General features: G+C 35.8%; 1 protein-coding gene across 4 annotated transcripts in view; it reads left to right on the forward strand.

Annotated features, from left to right (window-relative positions):
* The window catches only part of LOC150109062 (CCR4-NOT transcription complex subunit 3-like), a 436,445-nt gene that overhangs the window by 219,517 nt on the left and 194,964 nt on the right, over positions 1 to 21,964 (forward strand). For all 4 annotated transcript variants that reach the window (XM_090405199.1, XM_090405207.1, XM_090405214.1 and 1 more), the window contains one exon: positions 7,892 to 8,141. In XM_090405199.1, coding sequence (XP_090261325.1) covers positions 7,892 to 8,141 — 250 coding nt within the window. The remainder of the gene's footprint in view (positions 1 to 7,891; positions 8,142 to 21,964) is intronic.

Consider the following 21,964-nt stretch of genomic DNA (forward strand, 5'->3'; position numbering starts at 1 on the left):
AGAAAGGAATATGAGATGTATGAATTTGTCACCAACACGTGAAATCACATACTTTCTTGTCTGTCGCTGTACTCATTTTTCAACTGTTATACAAGCAAAATATTTATACTTTATAAACTAGTATGTTCATAAAATAAAAGCTTATTTTCTGATGTGTAATGATAAACAAACATCCCATGAGATGGATTGATTACCCTATTATCAGAATGGATTAGCCTCCTTCTGCCATGTGCAGAAATGTCGAGGGTTCTCTCATCTGTGGTCAAACAGTAATTTCTTTATTTCTTATTATACATTACATGTAATTACATAAAAATATCCTTTCTTTTAATGTGGCTTTAAAATGTATGCTACAACTCAGCTCATTTACATAAGGGCTTCGTTCACCAGTAAGTCATTCAGGGTGGAGGATTCATATGACTAAAACCTCTTTCACACAATGATGTACATCATTGTGTGAAAGAGTTTCTATTTATTGGTATATAATGGCTACAGTTTCAAGCAGTTTTGAGAGAAATAGAAACCTGACCTAATATTCATTGTTCTTTCAAAAAAAGGTCTTGTATGTTTAAATGCTTCCCTAAAACTTTGAACATGTACCACTCTTTCACCAAATTTCTTGAAACTTTCTTCATCATTGTCAAAATATTTCCTGAAATGTTTACCCAAAATCTTAAATTTTTTTTCTTTCCAAAATCTTCCAGATCTTCAAGCCAGGTAAATTTATTAAATAGTGCGACAGCTTTGGCAATTTCTCATTAATTTTCACTAAATCTTTTTATCAAATACATTATTCCTTCACCTATCAGTTTTTTTTCGTTCAGCATTTGAATTGCACAATCCGCACATTATCTTAGTACCATTATATACACCTACACTATTTATGTTAGCTAAAAATTTCCTCTCAAAAGGGAGCTTCTCTCATTTCTTTCAAGGCATTCAAAGGGAGCTTCTCCCTTTGAATATCCATGTGATATTTTGTTTGACTTATTAGTAAGTTTTCGCTTTGAAAAATTAATGGCCGTTGTTTTTAAATAAGATTAAAAAATCTAAAAGAAAATGGATCCTTTTTGAAAAGCAGTATGTCTTCAATTTCTTTCACAGGCCTTTTGATATTCAAGGTCAAAGAGTGTTATATTTGATTATAGTGTCAGAAGGTTACATTTACTGTAGGCAGACATAACGATTCTGCCTACGGTAGATGACAGTGATCATGCTTTGCACACTTGGGGAGTGGCTGAGTTTATGAATGTTCCATTCAGGAAAGGTTAGGTGCTGAACTACTAAGCAGGAGGTTATGACCAAGTGAGGAGTATACTGAGTTCAATGCAATGGTATCAGTTGCTGGTTGGGAAGAATATCGACACTGCATGGGAAGTATTTAACAAATATTTAAATGATGCAATATCAAAATGTGTCTCCAGAGTTCGAAGAATAAATAGGATAGGAGTCAAATTGATGTGTAATCTTATTACACATCCATTTGACTGAAAGAGATTCATAAGAAAAGGATGATGTGGAAAGAATACTGTGTATAAGGATCATTTCCATTATGAAAAATTATAAGCAGCAGGCCAGAAAAGTCACAACTGTTGTATGGAAAGCTAAGTCTGAGTATAAAAAGAATTTGAGTCTCAGAATAGAGAAGATTCCGCAGTGGTGGAAAGAATGCATGGTAATCCCATTGCACAAGGATAGTGCGAAGACCAATGTATCCAACTATTGACATCAGTATCTCGAGTGATGGTAAAGATTTTGGAAGAGTTGGTTAGGGCTAGCATTCAGAAATGGGTTGATAGAGAATCTCTACTTTGTAATAAAGAACTTGGGTTTACTAAGGGAAGGTTATGTTTCAGCAACTTGCTCACATTCTATAATAATGTTATCATTGAACTAGACAAGGGGAATGGATCAACATGATACTTTTAGGTTTTGCTAAGGCCTTTGACAGAATACAGCATGGAAACTGTTGCATGCTGCTGTAAATTGGAGAATATGGGTTTGGATTATAAAATATTAGTGTGGATAAGAGGATGACTGACCGACAGTTATCAGAAATTGATATATTGGGGGTGGGGGTGTAGTTTGCAAAATTTAAGGTAACCAGTGGCATACCACAAGGATCAGTCATTGGTCTACTGTTATTCAAATTATGACATTGGAAAGGATTTGACAGGCAATATACAACTATTTTCTGATGATGCAAAGATAGGTAGGGTAATTAGGAATGCGGCTGATATGCAGTACTGGCAGAATGATTTGAATAGGCTGGAATTGTAGGCATGATTAGATATCTAATATCATATTATATTGGTGAGGTTAAGCTAGAAGAAACTAATGAGGCTAGGGATCTTGGAGTGTTAGTAGATTGCAAATACAACTCAAAAGATAATTACAATGCTTAAACAAATTTTGACATTTAAAGATTAGGATGTCATTTTGCCTCCTTACAAGGTCTTGATAAGACCTTACTTTGACTATTGTGCATAGGTCTGGTCTCTTGGTTCCCGTTGTAATTCTGATACAGTGGAGAGAGAGAGAGAGTGCAAAGAATGTTAAAAATGATATCAGATTTGTTAAATATGATTATGAAGATAGATTGAGCATTTGCAGACTGTAGACAAAAGCAAACAGGAGAAAGGGATGATACGATTGAGACTTAAAAACCTGCGAAAGGGTCATACAGGATTTCAGTTGGAATTTTTTTTATTTTATGGAGGATGGTGGAAAGGACAAGAGGGCATCCTTGGAAGCTGAGAATGAATGCTGCTAAGAAGGGAGTGAGATCTAGATATTTCTCTCATGCCGTGGTGCATGATTGGAATGGATCGTCATTGGATGTTGTGTGTGTAAGCATTGTGAATGAATTCCAGAACAAGTAAGATGGTGCGTGTAGTATGGCCTCTCTCGACGAACCCCTGATTCCCTGGAGGTCTCTCTTAATAATAATATTGCTACACTATCCCCCTTTTCCTCGTAAAAGAACAAGTTCCTCTTTATTTGAAATATCTGTAGAAGCATCTGAAAGAAGACTCGCTCTACCGGAGTATTTGATTTCCTTAACTAATTCTTGTTTAATGATATCAGCAATTTTTAATGTCTGTTTCATCTCATTCTGGTGCTGCTCTACTGGACCTGTATCTATATCATGCTTATTTAGCAAGGCTGTCAAGTTTTTGAGATCAGTAAATGGTTTATTGAATTTAGCTATTATAATAGACAGTATTTTTAAAAAAAGCAATTAAGGTGTTCAAACATTTTAGAATCCATTTTCGTTGGCAAGCAGCTAGAGGTGTTCTGGTGATTTCTAGCCAAGTCTTTCACAGCATATTTTGTGAGAATTGGCTGTTTCGTGAAACCTAAATATCACACTACTTTAAAAGGTCCTCGAAGATCCCATAGCAATCTAGAGTTACCGTCAGTATTCCCAGGATATTTTTTACAGGTATTACAAAATGCAACTTTATATTTGTAAGACAACCTCATGAATTCCTGGAGCCATTTGTCTTGGAAAGGACATCTCACCTAATTGTTTTTACTTGATGATGCACACAGAACTCTTTCCTCCAGTGTTTTTAATGCTTTCTAGTCTCTTTAATTCACCTTCAGTTTTGTATTGTTTCACCAAACTTAAAAATGTAATTTGTGTTATATTTTGTTTATTGTTCATTATGAAGGGTGAATTTATATAAATTATCCATAAACAATAATTTAATAACAAAAATAAATAACAAAATTAGAGAAAAACAAGTAGGTAGCATTCGCTGTGTAACTTTGAATTGGTTTTGCAAAATAATTGTATTTTTTTATAATAGACAGTATTTTTAAAAAAAGCAATTAAGGTGTTCAAACATTTTAGAATCCATTTTCGTTGGCAAACAGCTAGAGGTGTTCTGGTGATTTCTAGCCAAGTCTTTCACAGCATATTTTGTGAGAATTGGCTGTTTCGTGAAACCTAAATATCACACTACTTTAAAAGGTCCTCGAAGATCCCATAGCAATCTAGAGTTACCGTCAGTATTCCCAGGATATTTTTTACAGGTATTACAAAATGCAACTTTATATTTGTAAGACAACCTCATGAATTCCTGGAGCCATTTGTCTTGGAAAGGACATCTCACCTAATTGTTTTTACTTGATGATGCACACAGAACTCTTTCCTCCAGTGTTTTTAATGCTTTCTAGTCTCTTTAATTCACCTTCAGTTTTGTATTGTTTCACCAAACTTAAAAATGTAATTTGTGTTATATTTTGTTTATTGTTCATTATGAAGGGTGAATTTATATAAATTATCCATAAACAATAATTTAATAACAAAAATAAATAACAAAATTAGAGAAAAACAAGTAGGTAGCATTCGCTGTGTAACTTTGAATTGGTTTTGCAAAATAATTGTATTTTTTAAATAGTAGTATTAACCCTGCAGAGGTCGCGGCTGATCTGACAGATACAAACAAATTATTTGATATAAATATTTTTACACCTGTCCAATGATGAGAATGATAGAGTCGAACGTGAAAGTGATATTTGATGGTAAATTGTATCTGAGAGATACCACGAACTCTGATGTCAGTATAGTATTGGTTTAGTTGTTGTTGTTTTTTATCTTTGTTCAATAATTTCTAGATTGTAACTGAAAAAATAAACCATCATGTATTATATTTGCAGTTTTTTTTTTTTTTTTAAAGTTTTATCGCATTTTAGCACATACTAGTAATGAATGTATCTCTCAGATACACGCTACCTAAGCTGCAATTTTTACTACTGTGACCTCTGCAGGGTTAAAGAGCCCTGTGCATGGGCAAGCAGGTTTTTTTCTCCTGGAACTCAGATTTTTTTGTCACATAAACTCAATAAAATTAACCATTAGAGCCCACTATTTCAGACATGAAAAATATTGTGTTAGAGTCAGGTATCACGAGATGAGCACTTGTTGAGCCGTCTTTTCACTGCGGGGCTGCTTAAATTAGTGATAACCTTGTACCAGCTATCTCCGGTTGGCTACCATCGGAAATTGAACTGCCCACTCAGTCTCCAAAAGTTAGGTAGGGCTAAAACAGCCTTGCCTGTCCCCTATATGGAATAAAAGGCATTTTTTAATTCAAATTGTAATGGACGGTAGACCTAGTCCTAATTTTAGTGTAGAAAAAGCTTTTACAGTTAGCTGAAGCTGATCTTAAGATGACTCTCCCAAATTTTTGCCAGATTAATGTAGCCGTACTTGTTGAAATAATGAGTGTTTTATAGCCATTGCTAACTCTAAAATTAATCTCTCTGATTTGTAATGACTTCTGTATAGGGCATCAATTTTCTTCCATCTAATTCTTTGTGAAGGGATGTCCAAAGCATGGTCAGCCAGTCCTAACTTTCATAATGATGGTAGTGAATGTATTTTTTGTATTCTCTAAAGTGAATGTTAACAAATTTTCCCCTCTGTCCATAGCAAGCCATGTTACAATTCAAATCTTTTGTTCATTATAGTTCATATTATTTCATTTTCTCATTGTGGTATTTGTACTATAACTAGTTATGCTCGGAAATTGCTGGTTTGAAACCCAACAAAATATAAGCCAGTAATAAATATCTTTATGGTTTATTATTTTTTATGTTGTGCCTAAGCCTGTCTACAAAGCTGTTTGGTATTTGTTAGCTTATTATGGTAAATTCGTATTAATTTAAGTTATATATTCAATTAAATATTTTATTTCAAATTTTCTAATTTCACACTTTGTTTGTATTTCAAAAAATATTCAACATGAATGAAATAAATATTGTGTGATACAGTTCTTGAATTAATCTTTATACCAAATACATCACATGTTGATATGCACCTATTGGATGCACATACAAAATGAATTCATCTTTGTAATAATTTCACTCTGTACAAATTTTATTAAAATCTGGGATCTCTGCAGAAAAGTTCTCAAGCCATTTTAATGTTGGTTTAAATTTGACCTGCAGATACTAAAAGAGACAGAAGGTTTTGTGATAAAAGGTAAATACATTGATTACATTTAGAATTAAGACTATGCTGGATAGGAAAATGTGGATTTAAGTGGAACTGCATCGTTCAAAGTACGGTGAGTTGACATACATTAGAAAGCACTTAAACATCTTATTAAAAAAAAACACAAGCAGAAATAACTTTAATCCAGATTATATCTAAGTAATCAAAACAATATTTTAATTGTCGAGGACAGGGGAAAAGAGAGAGTTAGAAGGCTCCAGTTTAGCATAAAAGATATTAAAAATCCATTATTCTTTCAAATCCAAAAAGTTGAAACTTAAATTTTGACACATCAACTGATTATCTACTTTGAAAAATATATCTTTCTGACATGCAGTTATTTTTGTAGTGAGAAGAGGGTTTTTGTCTGCTCTCTCTCTGATGAGAACACCAACATTTTGAACAGCTGTTAGCCAGTAAAACTTAGCCTAACAAAAGATAAACATGCTTTTTTGTGACTTCCACCCATGAAAGGTACATTAGTACCATAGGTGGGCCCTGTTTTGTGGATTTCATCATCTTATAAGTAGTGCAATTCCACTATTGAGGATTGTCTTCTTGTTTCAAAAATGTTCAGAGAGCTTTAGTTTCAACTGTTAGGTTATGAAAAAATAATTGAAGTTGTGTAACCCTGTGAAAATGGTATTTGCATCCATATTTCTAAAGAAAAATCATTTTAAGTTTAATTCTAGTTGCTGACTAAAATAACTTTTTCTAACCCTTTCTTTGACTGATTCCCAAGTAAGTTGATCTCTGGCATATACAAGCAATGTTTTTCCTTTCTAAAACTCAGTTTTTTAACAGCATATCTCAAGAAAATTGACCATAGAACTCACACTATTACAGGCAATGAGCATTAGGATTTGGAAATACAAAATGTGATGGCAGTTGTCTGACATTCTCTTACTCTCACTCACTCACAAGAAATTTTAGATTTATTGATAATGTGGGCTGAATATCAGAATAAATGCTTGCAGGATGAAGGCTGGCATCTTGCTAGTCTTCAAAACAACAGCCTTTTGCATAGGTGTTTGATCTTCTCAGTTTCATTTTCATGTATTAAACTGGATTTTAATATTTTAAAGGATTTATGCAACTGCATTTGTTTATATATATTATTTTATTCTCATCTCAGATGTCAACATTTTCCCTTGAATTTTAGAGAGTTAACATGTTGATAAACTACTATTTGACTGAACTTAAAGTCATTACTTTAATAAATTGTAGTTTGTGAATTGTGCTTAATTCTCTTTGGTGTGTGAATGACATTTCAGTTAAGGTCAAAGTAGTGTAACACTGAAGCAAAGGATTTTGGAGATTGTCCATTAAGTATCAGTTATCTTAACTCAAAAATTTTAATATAATGTAATGAAACAATAATCTAATAATTTGATTTTCATAACTTGAAGAATAATTTCCTATTTAGAGATGACTATAATAACAAACCCAAAACTTGGGGAAATGCCCTGTAACTATTATGGTACCTTACTTCCCCCCCCCCCAATATATATATATATATATAAACTTTTACTTTTTCTTTAATGTAGCACTAACTGAAAGTTTCAGTGATTACATTATATTAACAATACTGTTAAATTAATGTATCTATAACTGTTGTTAATTACAAGAAAAGTATTGTTTCTGGTAAATGGAGTACAAGTACAGATTTAATTATTATATGTCATTAAAAGATTGTCTTTAACAACGTTTAGGAACCTGTAGCACAAGCAAGTTCATATTGTATTATTATCTTTGCTATATACAAACTTCTGTGTGAGTTTTTGCTGATTGCATCTATTGTTAGATACTGAAGCAGTATTAAATGAAATAATATATATCACAGAGAGAGTAAAAAGTTTTATTGTATGTTATATTTTTTCCCAGAAACAAGATAGAATTGAAGAACTTAAAGGTAGTTTAGAAAAGCATAGATATCACATCAAGCAACTTGAAACATTAATGAGAATGTTGGATAATTGCACAGTAGATGTAGATCAAATTAAGAAGATAAAGGAAGATGTAGAATATTATATAGATTCATCACAGGAACCTGATTTTGAAGAAAATGAATTTCTCTATGATGACCTAAATCTTGAAGACATGAAGGAATATTTAGCCAAAACAAGAGCAACCAGTAAGTTTACTAGAATTGCCCTTTTTTTTTATTGGAAATATTGGTATTATTATTTTTCACAAAAGCAAGATAATTCTCTTCCTTTTCTGTTTTCTTTTCTGCTTTCAGTTGTTTTAAATATAACTGGGGAATGAACCTGTTCATTTACCTGTTTCCTATTCATTCCACAGACCCGATCAATTTATAAGCTTTTGTTAATGCTATGACTAATTTTTACCATGTGTAACTACCAATGTGAAAGCAAATATGTTTACTGCTTGTATATACTGCTTGGAAAATCGTCAACAGAGACCATAGTGTGAGGAACAAACAGCCATGGTACCCACCTTAATAAGATCTAGGACCTCCTTTCTCTGCAATGACTGTAGCTTGGCATTTGTTCCACAGGTGTACGATAGCGATCAGTGGGAATTTTGGACCATAATTCATGTGGGCATGTAATGAGGTCCTTGACTGTTGTGGGATGGACATCCCTTGACCTTACTTGACACTCCAGTTCATCCCACAGATGCTCAATAGGATTGAGATCAGGGCTCTGTGGAGGCCAGTCAAGTGTGATGATGTTCATGTCCATAAACCATGCAGTTACAGCAGCAGTCTCATGACACGGTGCACTGTCTTACTGAAAGAGACAGTGGTCAGTTCCTTGGAAATGCCACAAAGTAAGAAGCTTTGCATTTTCAAGAATGTTCAGATACCTCTTGGAGGTCAATGTTCGTGGCACCACAAGCAGAGGTCCAAGCACAAATCAGAAATAACAGGACCATACCATCACACCTCCAAATTTCATAGTTGGGATTACACACTCGAGTAAGAGACATTCACTGGTCATCTTCCACATCCATCCATCTGCTTGCTAGAGGGTGTAGTGTGATTTGTCACTTCATATCACAGCTTTCCAAGCTTCTACGTCCCACTGCACACGCTCTTTGCATCACTGAAGATGATGCTGCATGTTGATTCAGGTAATGTAGGGCTTACATATTGCAGTCCTACCATAGAAACCCATGTTGTGATCCTCGGTTCTGAATGTTTTTATGTAGATTCATGTTCCAATCGATGCCTGGAACTCTGCACTGGAATAGCAGTATGTACATGTTATCCTTCGTAGCATCCTACGGTGAGTGTGGTGGGTCATCCAACCTCAAGTAGCACTTGCAGTGGACTCCCTGCACTTCCATCTCAGTATGGTATCACTGATTGTTGACCTGGGATGGCCTAATTTGCCAAATAGATAGGCCTTCAATGTGGCATCTTGTCACAACACCACTTTTAAACTCCATTAGTTCCTTTCTCACAGCAATTTTACTCGGACACAGTTGCATTGACTTGGGAGCATCATATTCCTTCAATTTATACCAGCTACAAACTTGTTACATGGCACAATGCTCCTTACCCATGCTGGGGGGGGGGTCTGTTGACGTCTTTCTAATTATATTATTATTATTACATCACACCTCTAGGGAGTCCCGAGGGAGGGCATCTACTCTATAACTCTGCATCTCACTACTCCACCAACCCCATCTACCACTGACTACCACCACTAGTACTTTCACAGACAATCACAAACATCCATGCCCACGGTGTGATTCTAACCTTCAACCTTTTGGCTGGAGAGCAGATACGCTAACCGCTCGGCCAACCAGGCTGGCATATATTAGTGTGTTTATCGGTTTGTGAGGTGCAAAGTTGGAAATTCATATTTTATCTGTGTTGCATGACTGTTTATTATTATTTATTACTGATACATGAGCATTTTCGCAGACAGTTTTAGTTCTAACATTTTAAGTATGCCTTGAATCACTTTTTATGGAAAAAGTCAGTTTCTTCTTTGCTGTTAAAAACATTTAAAATTATAAATAATCAGTAAAATACAATTTTAAAAAAACCTTACATTTCACACATTAATTAGTGGGTTTGAATGGCTCAAATCCACTAGCGGTTCTGAAACATTGTACGACAAACATGGTCAGTAATGTCATATCATGTAGCATCAACTCAAAGAATGCAATCAAATAATCAGAGAATGCAAATATAAAGGCTGTAGACACAAGCATTGCCATATAAACCATTCAGATGAAGGAAATCAGATTGTCTTTTGATTGCTTCAGAGGCGATAATAGGCCTGAGAAACTGAAATCCTTGAAACCGATGATGATGATGATGATGATAAAAGAATTATACTAATTAATTTCATTGGATCCCAGGGCATTTTAAATTCCATGTAAATATTTCTTTCTTACTAGTAAATATGCTCTTTTCTTAAATTCAAATTGGGAGCTTTATTTGTTTATTTGAACTGAATATTTCATTACATCCTACGAAAGAGAGAAAGAAGATTAGAAAAGATGCTGGTATCTGGTGGTATGAAGTGTAAAAAAAAAATAATTTTCTTTCACAAAATCTCTTATTGATGTGAAAGTTAAATTTATGAATAGAGTTGAAATAGACAAGGAATAAAAAATATAAATTAGCATGCCAGCCAACTTATCACAAACCATTTCTTTATTGGCTGTTTAACAATGTTCATATTTTTTTTATAGTTATATATAATTACATTACTGAGTTTTGTTTCGGTTCCATTTGGGTTTCCTTTTTTTATTTCTCTAAAGTCTCAAAAAATTCCTCCACTTCTACCTTAGTTGAATCTTCTGTGGAACCATAGGCACAAATAAGTCTCATTGTCCAGTTCCCCATTCTGATATTTGCCCACATTACTCTACTTGAGAATGCCTGCCATTCAAGAATATTAGCCCCATATTTAGTGTTGAATACTATGGCTACACTTCTTTTCCTTGATTGTCATTGCCTGAATATAACATTTTGTATTTATTGCTCAGAAAGATCTCACCAGTTTTTGTATTTTTTGTTTCAGTCACCCCTATTATGTCGATCTGGTACTTATCTAATTCCTCAGCTAACTTCATGTCTTTGCCATTCGGGCTTCTTATGTTGATAGTACCGATCTTTAACTCTGGTGATGTTGAGTTGGGGTATGTTTTCAGATTTCTCACTAACTTAAACGTCTCTATCATATCACCTCTCTTCCTCCTATCCACCAAACTCTGCAATCCACATCTCTTCAACCTCTCTCTGCATAGCCAGCATTCCAAACTCCTGATATTGTCTTGGTCACTTGTCTCTGGACCCTCTCTCCAATGTCTCCACATCACATTGAAAACCAAGTGACCAGATCTGAGCACAATAGTCCAAGTGTGGTCTGACCAGTGCCTTATACAGTGGCACAACCACTTCCTTATCCTTGCATGTTAGAGTACTTCTTATCATAACAGCACTATAATGTGCAACCTTTGCAACAATATGCCCTCTGAACTTCAGTCTACTGTCAACCATCACTCCCAAACCTCTAATCTCATCCACTTCCTGCAGTATGGCACCATCAATATAGTACACGGTATTATATTTATGCACTAATTAAGTTGTAATACCAGTGGTAAACAACATAGAACAACTTCATAGTGAAAAAATGTTTATTCAGATACTCAACCAGTTTCATGAAATAACTATTTCATATTATCAGGAGATAATAGCAAATGAAATGAAAAAAAAAAAATAATAATAATAATTAAGCCACAAACAGATAACAATCACAATGTTAATATTTTAAAAAGGAAGATTGCAGCAGAATGTGTGCTTGTGCTATGGAGACACATGATGGTTGGTAGCATTATGTTCATCACTGGTTTCCACATGCTTTAGATGTTTTATTAGAGAGAACCATACTTGGTGTAATATCATGCCTTGTTTCTTGTTATACTGTTGTGGTTGTTTTATCATTTCTTTTGTATGTCCTGCCAATCGTAATTTGTGTTTTCTTTTCTCTTCACGTCCTTGAATGTTCCAACATACATATCTATCCTGACCTGCTTGTCTGCCCTGTGTAACACAACATACAAGCACAAATTATCTTATCTTAACACCTGGTTTCCTTAGTGGATGGTAAAGTTTTAAAACTCTAATTAGGGTAGAAATCTTATTGAGGGAATACAAGGCAATTTTGATACCCTATAGTCGTATCAACTTTGAAATCTGGTCTGTGGCTGATCAGATATAGGGAAGAATTACTGCTCCTCTGAAAACATGTTCATCTGGTTGTCTGAGGGAAGTTTACATGATATTTTGTTGACCAATGTTTTGTTACCCATTGTTTGGTGGTATGGAACTGAGGTAATCTAGTTCTTGGTTTCTTTCATCTGGTAATATAGACAAACCAAGAGCTCAATTTTGTAAATTTGTATAACAGCTAAAACATGCACTTACATTTTGTTAAAAATTCACAAAAATTTAATTCTTATATGTATTTGTTTTCTCATGCAAACACCTTCATGAGTGCACCACTTTGGAGAAGCCAGCACTAGTTTTCATCTTGTTAGCATTCCGTTTTCCTTGGTTTGCACTAGTTTTCATCCTGTTAGCATTCCATTTGCTTCTTGAATGAGAATTCAAGAAGCAAATCTTCAGGAACGTCTCCTGTACCTGTTTATAGCACTAAGTTACAAGTTAATCAATTTATATCTGTGTGTTAAAGCTTAGGTGCTGGGAGGATATCATGTTGGAGGTTTAATGGAGCATTGACAGCAGCGAGAAAGATTAAAAACTATTGTTAATGCTTCCAGTATTTCGTCTTCAGGGATTACAACTATCAATTGTAATAACACACACACAAAGATAACACAATATTGAATGAAACTTGGCTATGACTTGAAACCTCTCTTTCAACAGAACTCAGCCACAAAGACAAACACCTTCCTATCCAATGGCTACAGTTTATCCTATCCTGTGCTGATTTACACTTGCGCATAGACCCACACTTCACTGTGCAGGCATTCGAAACCGAAAATCCCATGGAATAGGCAGGTCAATCCTTATTCCAAGAGTGTCTTATGTCTGTAGGACATAGGACACCAACATAGGAAAAGGCAAATCGGTTATGGGAACGGTTTGCCTTTTCTGAGGGACAAAAAAACCTGAGTTTCCAGGTGAGCGCGTGTGCACACACACACACACACACAAAGATAACACAATATTGAATGAAACTTGGCTGTGACTTGAAACCTCTCCAATATTTCGTCTTCAGGGATTACAACTAACAATTGTAACACACACACGCATACAAAGATAACACAATATGGAATGAAACTTGACTTGACTAACTCACTTTTAGTTGAAAGAAACCAGATAAAGGTTCCTTGCATCGTAGACAGGAATCAAACCCAGGGCATTCCAGCCAAAGAACTCAGCCACACAGACAAACACCTTCCTATCCAATGGCTACAGTTTATCTTATCCTGTCCTGATTTACACTCACGCATAGACCCACACTTCACCATGCAGGCATTCGAAACTGAAAATCCCATGGAATAGGTAGGTCAATCCTTATTCCAAGAGTGTCCTATGTCTGTAGATGCATGTGTTCATGGGACCGATTTGCCTGTTCTGAGGGACGAAAAATCTGAGTTTCCAGGTGAACCCCCCCCCCCCCCACCTCCATATGAGACCAGCTAATTCACTTTTAGTTGAAAGAAACCAGATAAAGGTTCTTGCATCGTAGATGGGAATCAAACCCAGGTCTTTCCGACCAAAGGACTTTGTCTATACTGACTGAGCTAAACAGGCTCTACAGTTTATACAGAATTTTAAAACATGATAATCAGTTTTCCCTCAATATACAACCATCAAGTGAGAAGGATTTCAGAAATGCTATCATCATCATTCCCTACATCTGGGATACATAAAAAAAATTGCCAGGTCCATTAAAAAAATGTAATCTCTACACAGCTTTTATGCCTCACCAGAAACTTTCTACCCTTATCTGTTCTGCCAAAGATCAGCTTCATTCTCTCTCAGTGCCTGAAGTATATAAAGTACCCTGTTCCTGCAAGTTGGCATACTATGGACAGACATTAGATCAGCCTCCATCTGTTTAGATGAACACAAAGCTTACATCTGCAGTCATGACTATGGTCAATCTGGTCTTGCAGAACATGTATAGGTATCTCTGTATTGGATACTACTCACAGGATATCCTGGAAGAAAACCACCAAGCTACATCACTGTAAATTTAAGAAAGAAAGACTATTTTGGAATCTGTGACACTCAGAAATCAACCAAATTTAAACAAATATGTTTGTATGGATCTTCCCAAAATTTGGAAAGACATCTTCAGAGATCCCAATTTAAAACCTAGGTCTCCTACAAATGCCCATAGAAGGTGCAACATGTAGATGGGACTGAGTCATAGCCATGTGTTTCATTCCATGGGGAACTCTAGTGCTGAAGAGCAAATTCCCTTTGAGTATGAGTAATTTTTCATCCTCAAGTTTATGAGGAATACCTCAACAAGCCCCAACCATGTCCAGAAACCATTGCACCATCAACTAAAACAAAAAACATCAGAGGAAGCAATAAACATACTAACCTTTTTAATATTACACTCAACTGAAGAACATCTGCTCAGGAAAATGTCTCCCTTCTTCATCCAGAAGGATTTGAAAGAGTAGCAGAATCTCCAAAATAAGTGAAGAAAATCAGGAGATCATTATATCAAACAGCAAACAACAGACGCAATCATTTGAGCAAGTCCATTCAACATCCATTCTTGAGAAGAATTATTAGACATCCTTAATGTTTCAAAGAGATCTGCTCCAAATTGTAAGATCAAGGACCTTTAAGGAAAATCCTCATACAATGGGATGGTAACTTGGTTCCCACCAGGAATGTCATCCTTACTTTTAACACACCTAAACCACCAATGTTTGTGAACGTGGACTATCTCAACTAGCCAGTTAGGTTTACTTTCCAAACCTTTTGCACTGCTTTAAATGTCAGAAGCATGGTCATTCTCAGACTTCCTATCATGACTCTACCATCTGTGCCTGACATGAATCAAAAACTATAAAATGCCCTAATTGTAAAGGAAATAGTCCCATATACTCCCAAGAATGCCAAAGATGGAAGGAATAAAAAAGAGATCCAAAAAATAAAAACTTAGAGCATCAAATACCAGGAGATGAAGAGGCAGTATACCATAAAAGTAGCAACATCTAGTGGTAAACTTTCTTGTAGGCTGAGAAGGCAGCTGTGAAGAAAGTGTTTGTTGTAACCTTCACATGTTTATTGATCTCATCTTCTCACAACTCAGTATCCCCGAACAGTATAATTTGCTTGCTGTCTCTTTAGAAATATGCCACAGAGAATCAATAAGATGCCTCCTGATTTCATTAATAGATAAGATGGATATCTCTGCTCAGCCACAAAAAGATAAAAATTAATATACCTAGTGCACAGGGAGTTTAATTTGATATCTCAGATATATTTTTCTTGTGTCCTGGTGAAGGAAGAAATAGACACTGGCTCCCCACAGTTCTCTGGGGGGGTTCAAGGCCATTGAAAACAAGACCTCACATCAGAAGCCAGGTGACACTATCATAATGAATTGGATTCCATCAAAACATTGATGACATCAAAGGTTTCATAGATCAATAAACCAATATGCTTTTGTGTGCATATGGCATACCTGAAGCCAGGTGATGATCCAGCATTATGAAACGTAACTCATTCATAAGTATTGGATGCACCTGCTAAAGGAGGAGTTGCCATTCTTGTGGTCTAAACCATAAACCCTTCAAGTCCCAGTGGCAACTACCTCAATATACACATTGAGGCAGTGCCATTTACTCAACAAAAAAAGTCAGATTTCTTATAACAGTATCTGCATCTACTAATCTCCTGCTGTAGATATCTCTCAGGATGAACTTGATGTCATATTGTAGTTACCCCCCTTTGTTTTTAATGGGGATTTAAATGGACACAACACTCTATGGAATAGTGCCCGAACTAATATCAGGAGAAGAGTTATGGAGCATATGCTCAACAATAACCTCTGCTTCTTGAGCCCAGGAAGCAATACCTTCTTTCATATGCCCACCCGAACATTTACTGCCATTGACTTAAATGCTTCTTCTCACTCTTTAAGTGGAAAAACAATGACAACTTATTTGGGAATTATCATTTCCCTGAGGTATCCACTTTTCTGCATGGGCAACCACATATTACATCATGGATATTGCAATGGAAAATTGAGTAATCCCTAGTAGAAATTTATTCCACAACAATTAATTCTTCTTCTATCAGCAATGCAGTGAATCATGTTATAGAAAGCATTACACAAGCTGCCACAACTGCAATTCTCAAAATCTAGCCAATTTCCATATTTCCTTAAACTATGATGAAACACTGCTCAGCAGCTGCTGAAACATAAAAGAAAGCATGGAGTATCTTCTACAGGTCCCCACAGGAATAAATCTCATTGCTTTCAAATGTGCCCAAGCAAGACATATCCATTGTCAGTGCCACAAGCAATCCTGGATCCAGTACACATCTTCCATAACATGCAGCCAACAGTAAAGAAGTCTGGGAACCAAATCCAGAAAATAATGTGGTGATATACCATGAAGGGTGGATATATATCCAACTTGAACATAATGGGTGTACAGTTGCCAACCCAAACAGTATTTGCTGACACTTGGAGAGATTTTTGCTAAAACATCACAGTATATCCCATGTTCCATGCACAAAAGTGTAAAGCAGAAAAACAACAAATTCTGTTCTCTTCAAATGGTACAGAAGAATACAACAGGCCATTCACTAAACAGGAAATGAAAGCTGATTTTTTTTTTTTTTTTTTTTTTTTTTTTTTTTTTTAATTGCTACCTAACTGCTGCTATATAGATGCCATCTTCCATGGATCAGTTGCTGTACTAGATCAACAGAAATTTCTGCAAGAACCTTTTCTGAATACCTGGTAAAAGGCAATTATCATTGCCTTTCCTCAGCCAGGAAAGGAAGAAAGCATCCAGAATCATTAATAAACTATCATCCAGTTGTTTGAATTGATTGTGCATGATTCTGGAACAAATGGTTAACTCCTGTCTTTTATGGTTTCTGGAAAGAAAGAACCTTTTTTTTCCAGAACACAATCTGGCTGCTACAATTATAATACACCAACTGATCATCTAGCCATCTTTTGTCATGTAATATAATGGTCATAGAAAAACCAACAAGCCATTAACAATTTGTCAAGTTGGGTGCAAATGAGTTCCTATTTTCCAATCAGTAGATATGTGTGTGTGCATTTTTTCTGCAGATGTGGCTTCATCTTGACCCAGAACTCAGAGTAGGACAAACTTTAATCCCAGTTACATTAGATGCCAAGTTCTTGGTACTCATATTTGGCAAGCAACTAAGTTTCCTCCCTCATATATGCCAGTTGCGTAATAAGTGCTATTTGCACCCTATCTTCACCTCTTGAGGTGCTGACAGATGTATTTTGTTGCAATTGTACCAAAAAATGATTAGATTAAAACTTAATTATGGGTCTCAAATCTCTGTTTTTGCCAGGGAGTTGGTTGGACTTGTCTGTCATCATGCCATAAGAATTGCAACTAGAACCTTTCAAACCTCATCAATCCTTAGTCTATATATCAAGGCAAATGAACCACCCTTTTTGCTTCTTGCCAATAACCGTCTTTTCTATATGTTACCAAAATAAAATCCATGTCGAGTTATCCTATGTGACCAACTGTTTTTGCCCAAGGTGCATCTGTACACCACTCCTCTGATTGCCATATGACTCCTCGGTTTGCAAATAAAAGCTCTCTTTCAAACTCTATATAGCATTCACTATATACCACCATGCAGTTTTTCTTTTGGCAGGCTACTACTGAAATATTTCACCCCTCATGTATGTTGTTCTACTGGAGCAGCTCTTTCAAGCACATAACATGGGACACTAATGGGATCTTTTGGTGCCTCCAGACAGCATAATATATGCTTCCATCCCATTGGAATGTAACAACTTCAGTACTGTGTGATAGAGCTTGCCTTATACTAGACAATATTGCATAGATCTCTTCCATGCTACCTTCAGTAGCATTGTGAAGCTCTCTACAGGCAATAAGATGTCCTGGAGCTGCAAAAACATCCAAGGCTATCATATCCAACATCTCCTCATGTAAGTTACATTTAGTCATGTGTTTCTGTTGGAAGCCATATTGCAATTGAGGGAAATGAGGCTGCTGATGATGTTGAATTATGTTGGAAGGTATGTTGAGATTAAGCTTGATCAGTTGATTAACACAGCTTCAGTATCAAGGTTGATACTGAAGCTGTGTTAGCTCGTTCCTCAAACTTTTGCCATCTACCTGTCCTTTGAAGCAATCATAAAGGATATGATTATAACAAATAATCATACCATGATCATACCACATAACGAAGTTTTATCCCAGTTGCAGTTATCGTGGAACAGAGTGAGACTAATAATAACAAGCTTCATCAAATCGTGGCAGTCTAGTATATGCAGGGACTAAAGGAGGGGGGGGGGAGGTTCTTTCTTGGATGTGCATAGGTCATAGTCATCTTACACACTCATTCGTATCCAGGGGTGATCGTAGCCATTTCAGTAGGACTGTGTGAGTTCATACTAATCATCATTCACATTTTAACCAATTGCCCTTGTTTCACCAATGAGTGTAGTCACTATTTTAGTCATATTAATAATTTGTTTGAGTCCTTATACACCAATACAGATTTTATCAGATTCATAAAGTAGTTTTTCATATTACAGGACATCATTATTTATCATTGTATATAGATTGTGTACATATTGTATATAATATTTTTATTTATAAAATACATTTATACGAGGGTGGTCTGAAAAGTTCTCTGCCTCGACCATAGATGGCAACACTATCAGCAAGATTTTTATTTATTTTTTTTTCTACGTTGGCACATCTGTCATAAGCATCCATGTGAAATTGCAAACCATTCTATCAAGTAGTTTGTTTTATACAGCTGTCTGAAACAAAAGCGTTGTCTGTATCCCTTGAAATGAATAAAATTGAGTATTGTGTGGTTATAAAATTCTTTGTAAAAGAAGGTTTAATGCCAAAAGAAATTCATTCAAAGTTCATAAAAGTTTATGGGCACCCTTATCCTTCGTTTTCTACAATTAAGAAATGGGCTGCCGAATTTAAACATGGCCGTACCAGCCTTGAAGATGATCTACACGAAGGTTGTCCAAAAAGTGTGACAGCACCAGAGATCATTGACCGAGTGCACGATATGGTATTAGATGACCGACGAGTCAAAGTGTGTGTGAAATTACCGAGACTATAAGCATTTCTAAAGAACGTGTAGGATATAATTTTGCATGAAAAATTACAAATGAAAAAGCTTTGCGTAAGATGGGTGCCACGCTTGCTCACAGCAGATCAAAAACGCACTCACATGAAAATCTTTGAATAGTGCTTGGAGCATTTTAACAAGAATAAAACTAATTTTGTGCATTGATTTATTACTATGATGAGACTTGGATTCACCATTACACACCAATATCCAAATAACAGTCAAAACAGTAGACAGAAGCCAGTTGTTCAGCACCAAAGAAGACAAAGTCTGTTCCATCAGCAGGAAAGATCATGGCATCGGTGTTTTGGGATGCTAAAGGCATTTTGTTTATTAATTATCTTGAAAAGGGTAAAACAACAACTGGGGAATATTATTCCGATCTTTTAACCAGATCAGATGAAAAAATTCGTGAGAAAAAGACCCGGTTTTCAGAAGACAAAAATCATCTTTCATCAGGACAATGCACCTGCCCACAAAGGTGTTTTGGCAATGGGAAAATTAAGAGATCTGCACTACAAATTGTTGGAGCATCCACCCTATTCTCCAGATTTGGCTCCCTCTGCTCTGACTTCTATCTCTTCCCAAAACTAAAACTCTTTCTTGCTGGTCAGATTTTTTTTTCGAACCAACAGGTGATTGCAGCTGTAGAGGTGCATTTTGCAGATCTTACTGAGAACCACTATAGGGACGGGATAATGTCATTGGAGCATCGCTGGAATAAATGTATTAATCTTAAGGGAGATTATGTTGAAAAATAAAAATAATTTTGAAATTATAAATTTGTTTTTTCATTGCTAGGCTGAGAACTTTTCAGACTACCCTTGTAATTTATAGGCTTTTGATACCTGGTTGGTTTTAAATAATTATCACCATCTGTACTGCTGTACCGGTATTGGTACAGTATAACCATGGCCATTCTTGTGCAACTTGTGTCCATCTGTGCTCCACCTCTGTTACCTCAATGATATTGCTGTAACAACCTCTGAAAACAATCTGCCTTCCTGACATTCTTAGACTCCAACTCCTATATTACACAACCAATACAAATCTCCAACCATATCGCAAATAATGTATTTCATGTCTTCTTTGGCCTTTAACCAGAAAGACATCAGATTCTTTAATATCCTAGATCGTTCCCCCACTTTCTGCTAAGACTATAAGAAATGAGCAGCTGCTGGTTAACGTCCATACTGTCCATCAGACATACCGAACCAGCTCATCTTTCTTTTCTTTTCTTTCCATGTGCTTCTCTTTGAAACAGCATTGTTCACTTTGACTTACCAAAGACTACAACCTTCAGCTGTTCAAGACATACATTAATAGATTCCTTCTCTTTTATTTATTTATTTTTGTAACTTCTTGGGCACACATTGGCCTGGTGTGCTGTACGTTTTATGGCCTTTTGTATGTGGATCTGATATATAAATATGAAAAAGGCTTCTGGTCATGATGATATCCTCCTGTCTAGTTATTTATCTGTACAAATTATACACCAAAATCTGCTGTGGATCTTTGTGTAGAAGATCTGCTTAGTAAATTGATGTTTTATCAGCTGCTTTCAACCCTTTTTAATTTACTAAGCTTTTATCTTAGGTCATTTTCTGAGTAATGGTGAATGGCATTCTCAGTTCAAATTTCCAATTTGTGTGCCTCTTTGCTCTCTTATATCACCTACTATCTTTCCTCTTGTACCTGAATGTGACCTCCTCTCATCAATCGCAATTTGTACCCATACTTTTGGTGGTACTAGTATGCTGCATCATTCCTTCTACTCGGGTAGCATTAAATGGGATCTTACTGTACTCATCCTCAGATTTTCAGCTAATAAGCTAAGATCCAATCATCCAATCTAGACCTGATTTTGGTTGCTTTTGTTCAGCCTCATTTGCCCAGTGGTGCTAGCACCTGCATACATATGCTCATTATCTTCGGGGACTGTCTCCCACTGATGAGACCTCAATAAAGATTGAAACTGCTTTGGGTGGTGACCATTCTTATATGATACATTGCAGTATACATTCTAAAAGAAGTGTACTTTGCATTATGGGATACTAAGACAATTTGATGTGAAGTCATTTGCCTTCACTTGCAAATTTCATTTGCTTGCATTTGGGTAAAGGATTTAGAATGTACATTTTACAACATTAAATTGACAACTATTATGCGTTGCCCACACTGCCAGTTTATTTAAATCATCCTGCAGGATATCTACATCACCTTTATCAACTGTTGCCTTCCCCAATTTTTCGTCATCAGCAAACAACTGAATACCCCCCCCCATCAAATCATCCCCTATATCATTAATGTGCAAATTAAAGAGTAGTGGTCCTAGTACGAGGGCACTCCACTAGTCGCCCTCATTAGCTTTGATTCCACTCCACCACACACCACTCTCGATTATCCATATATCAGCAGCCAGACTCATATCCATTCCCATTTGCCCCGACTTTTGTAATAGTTTTTCATGCCTTTGCGAAGTCCAGCAGTATTATGGTGTAGCCATTTTGTTAATCCATTTCTGCTGTCATATTATTATAAAATGTGAATAAATTACTGAGGTAGGAAATATCTTTTACAAATTATATATTTAGTTTAATCCTTTATCCAACTGTAAG

The sequence above is a fragment of the Typopeltis vanoorti genome, chromosome 2, assembly GCF_054136105.1.
Source record: "Typopeltis vanoorti isolate ZY-2024b chromosome 2, IOZ_Tvanoo_1.0, whole genome shotgun sequence".
NCBI classification, from domain to species: domain Eukaryota; kingdom Metazoa; phylum Arthropoda; class Arachnida; order Uropygi; family Thelyphonidae; genus Typopeltis; species Typopeltis vanoorti.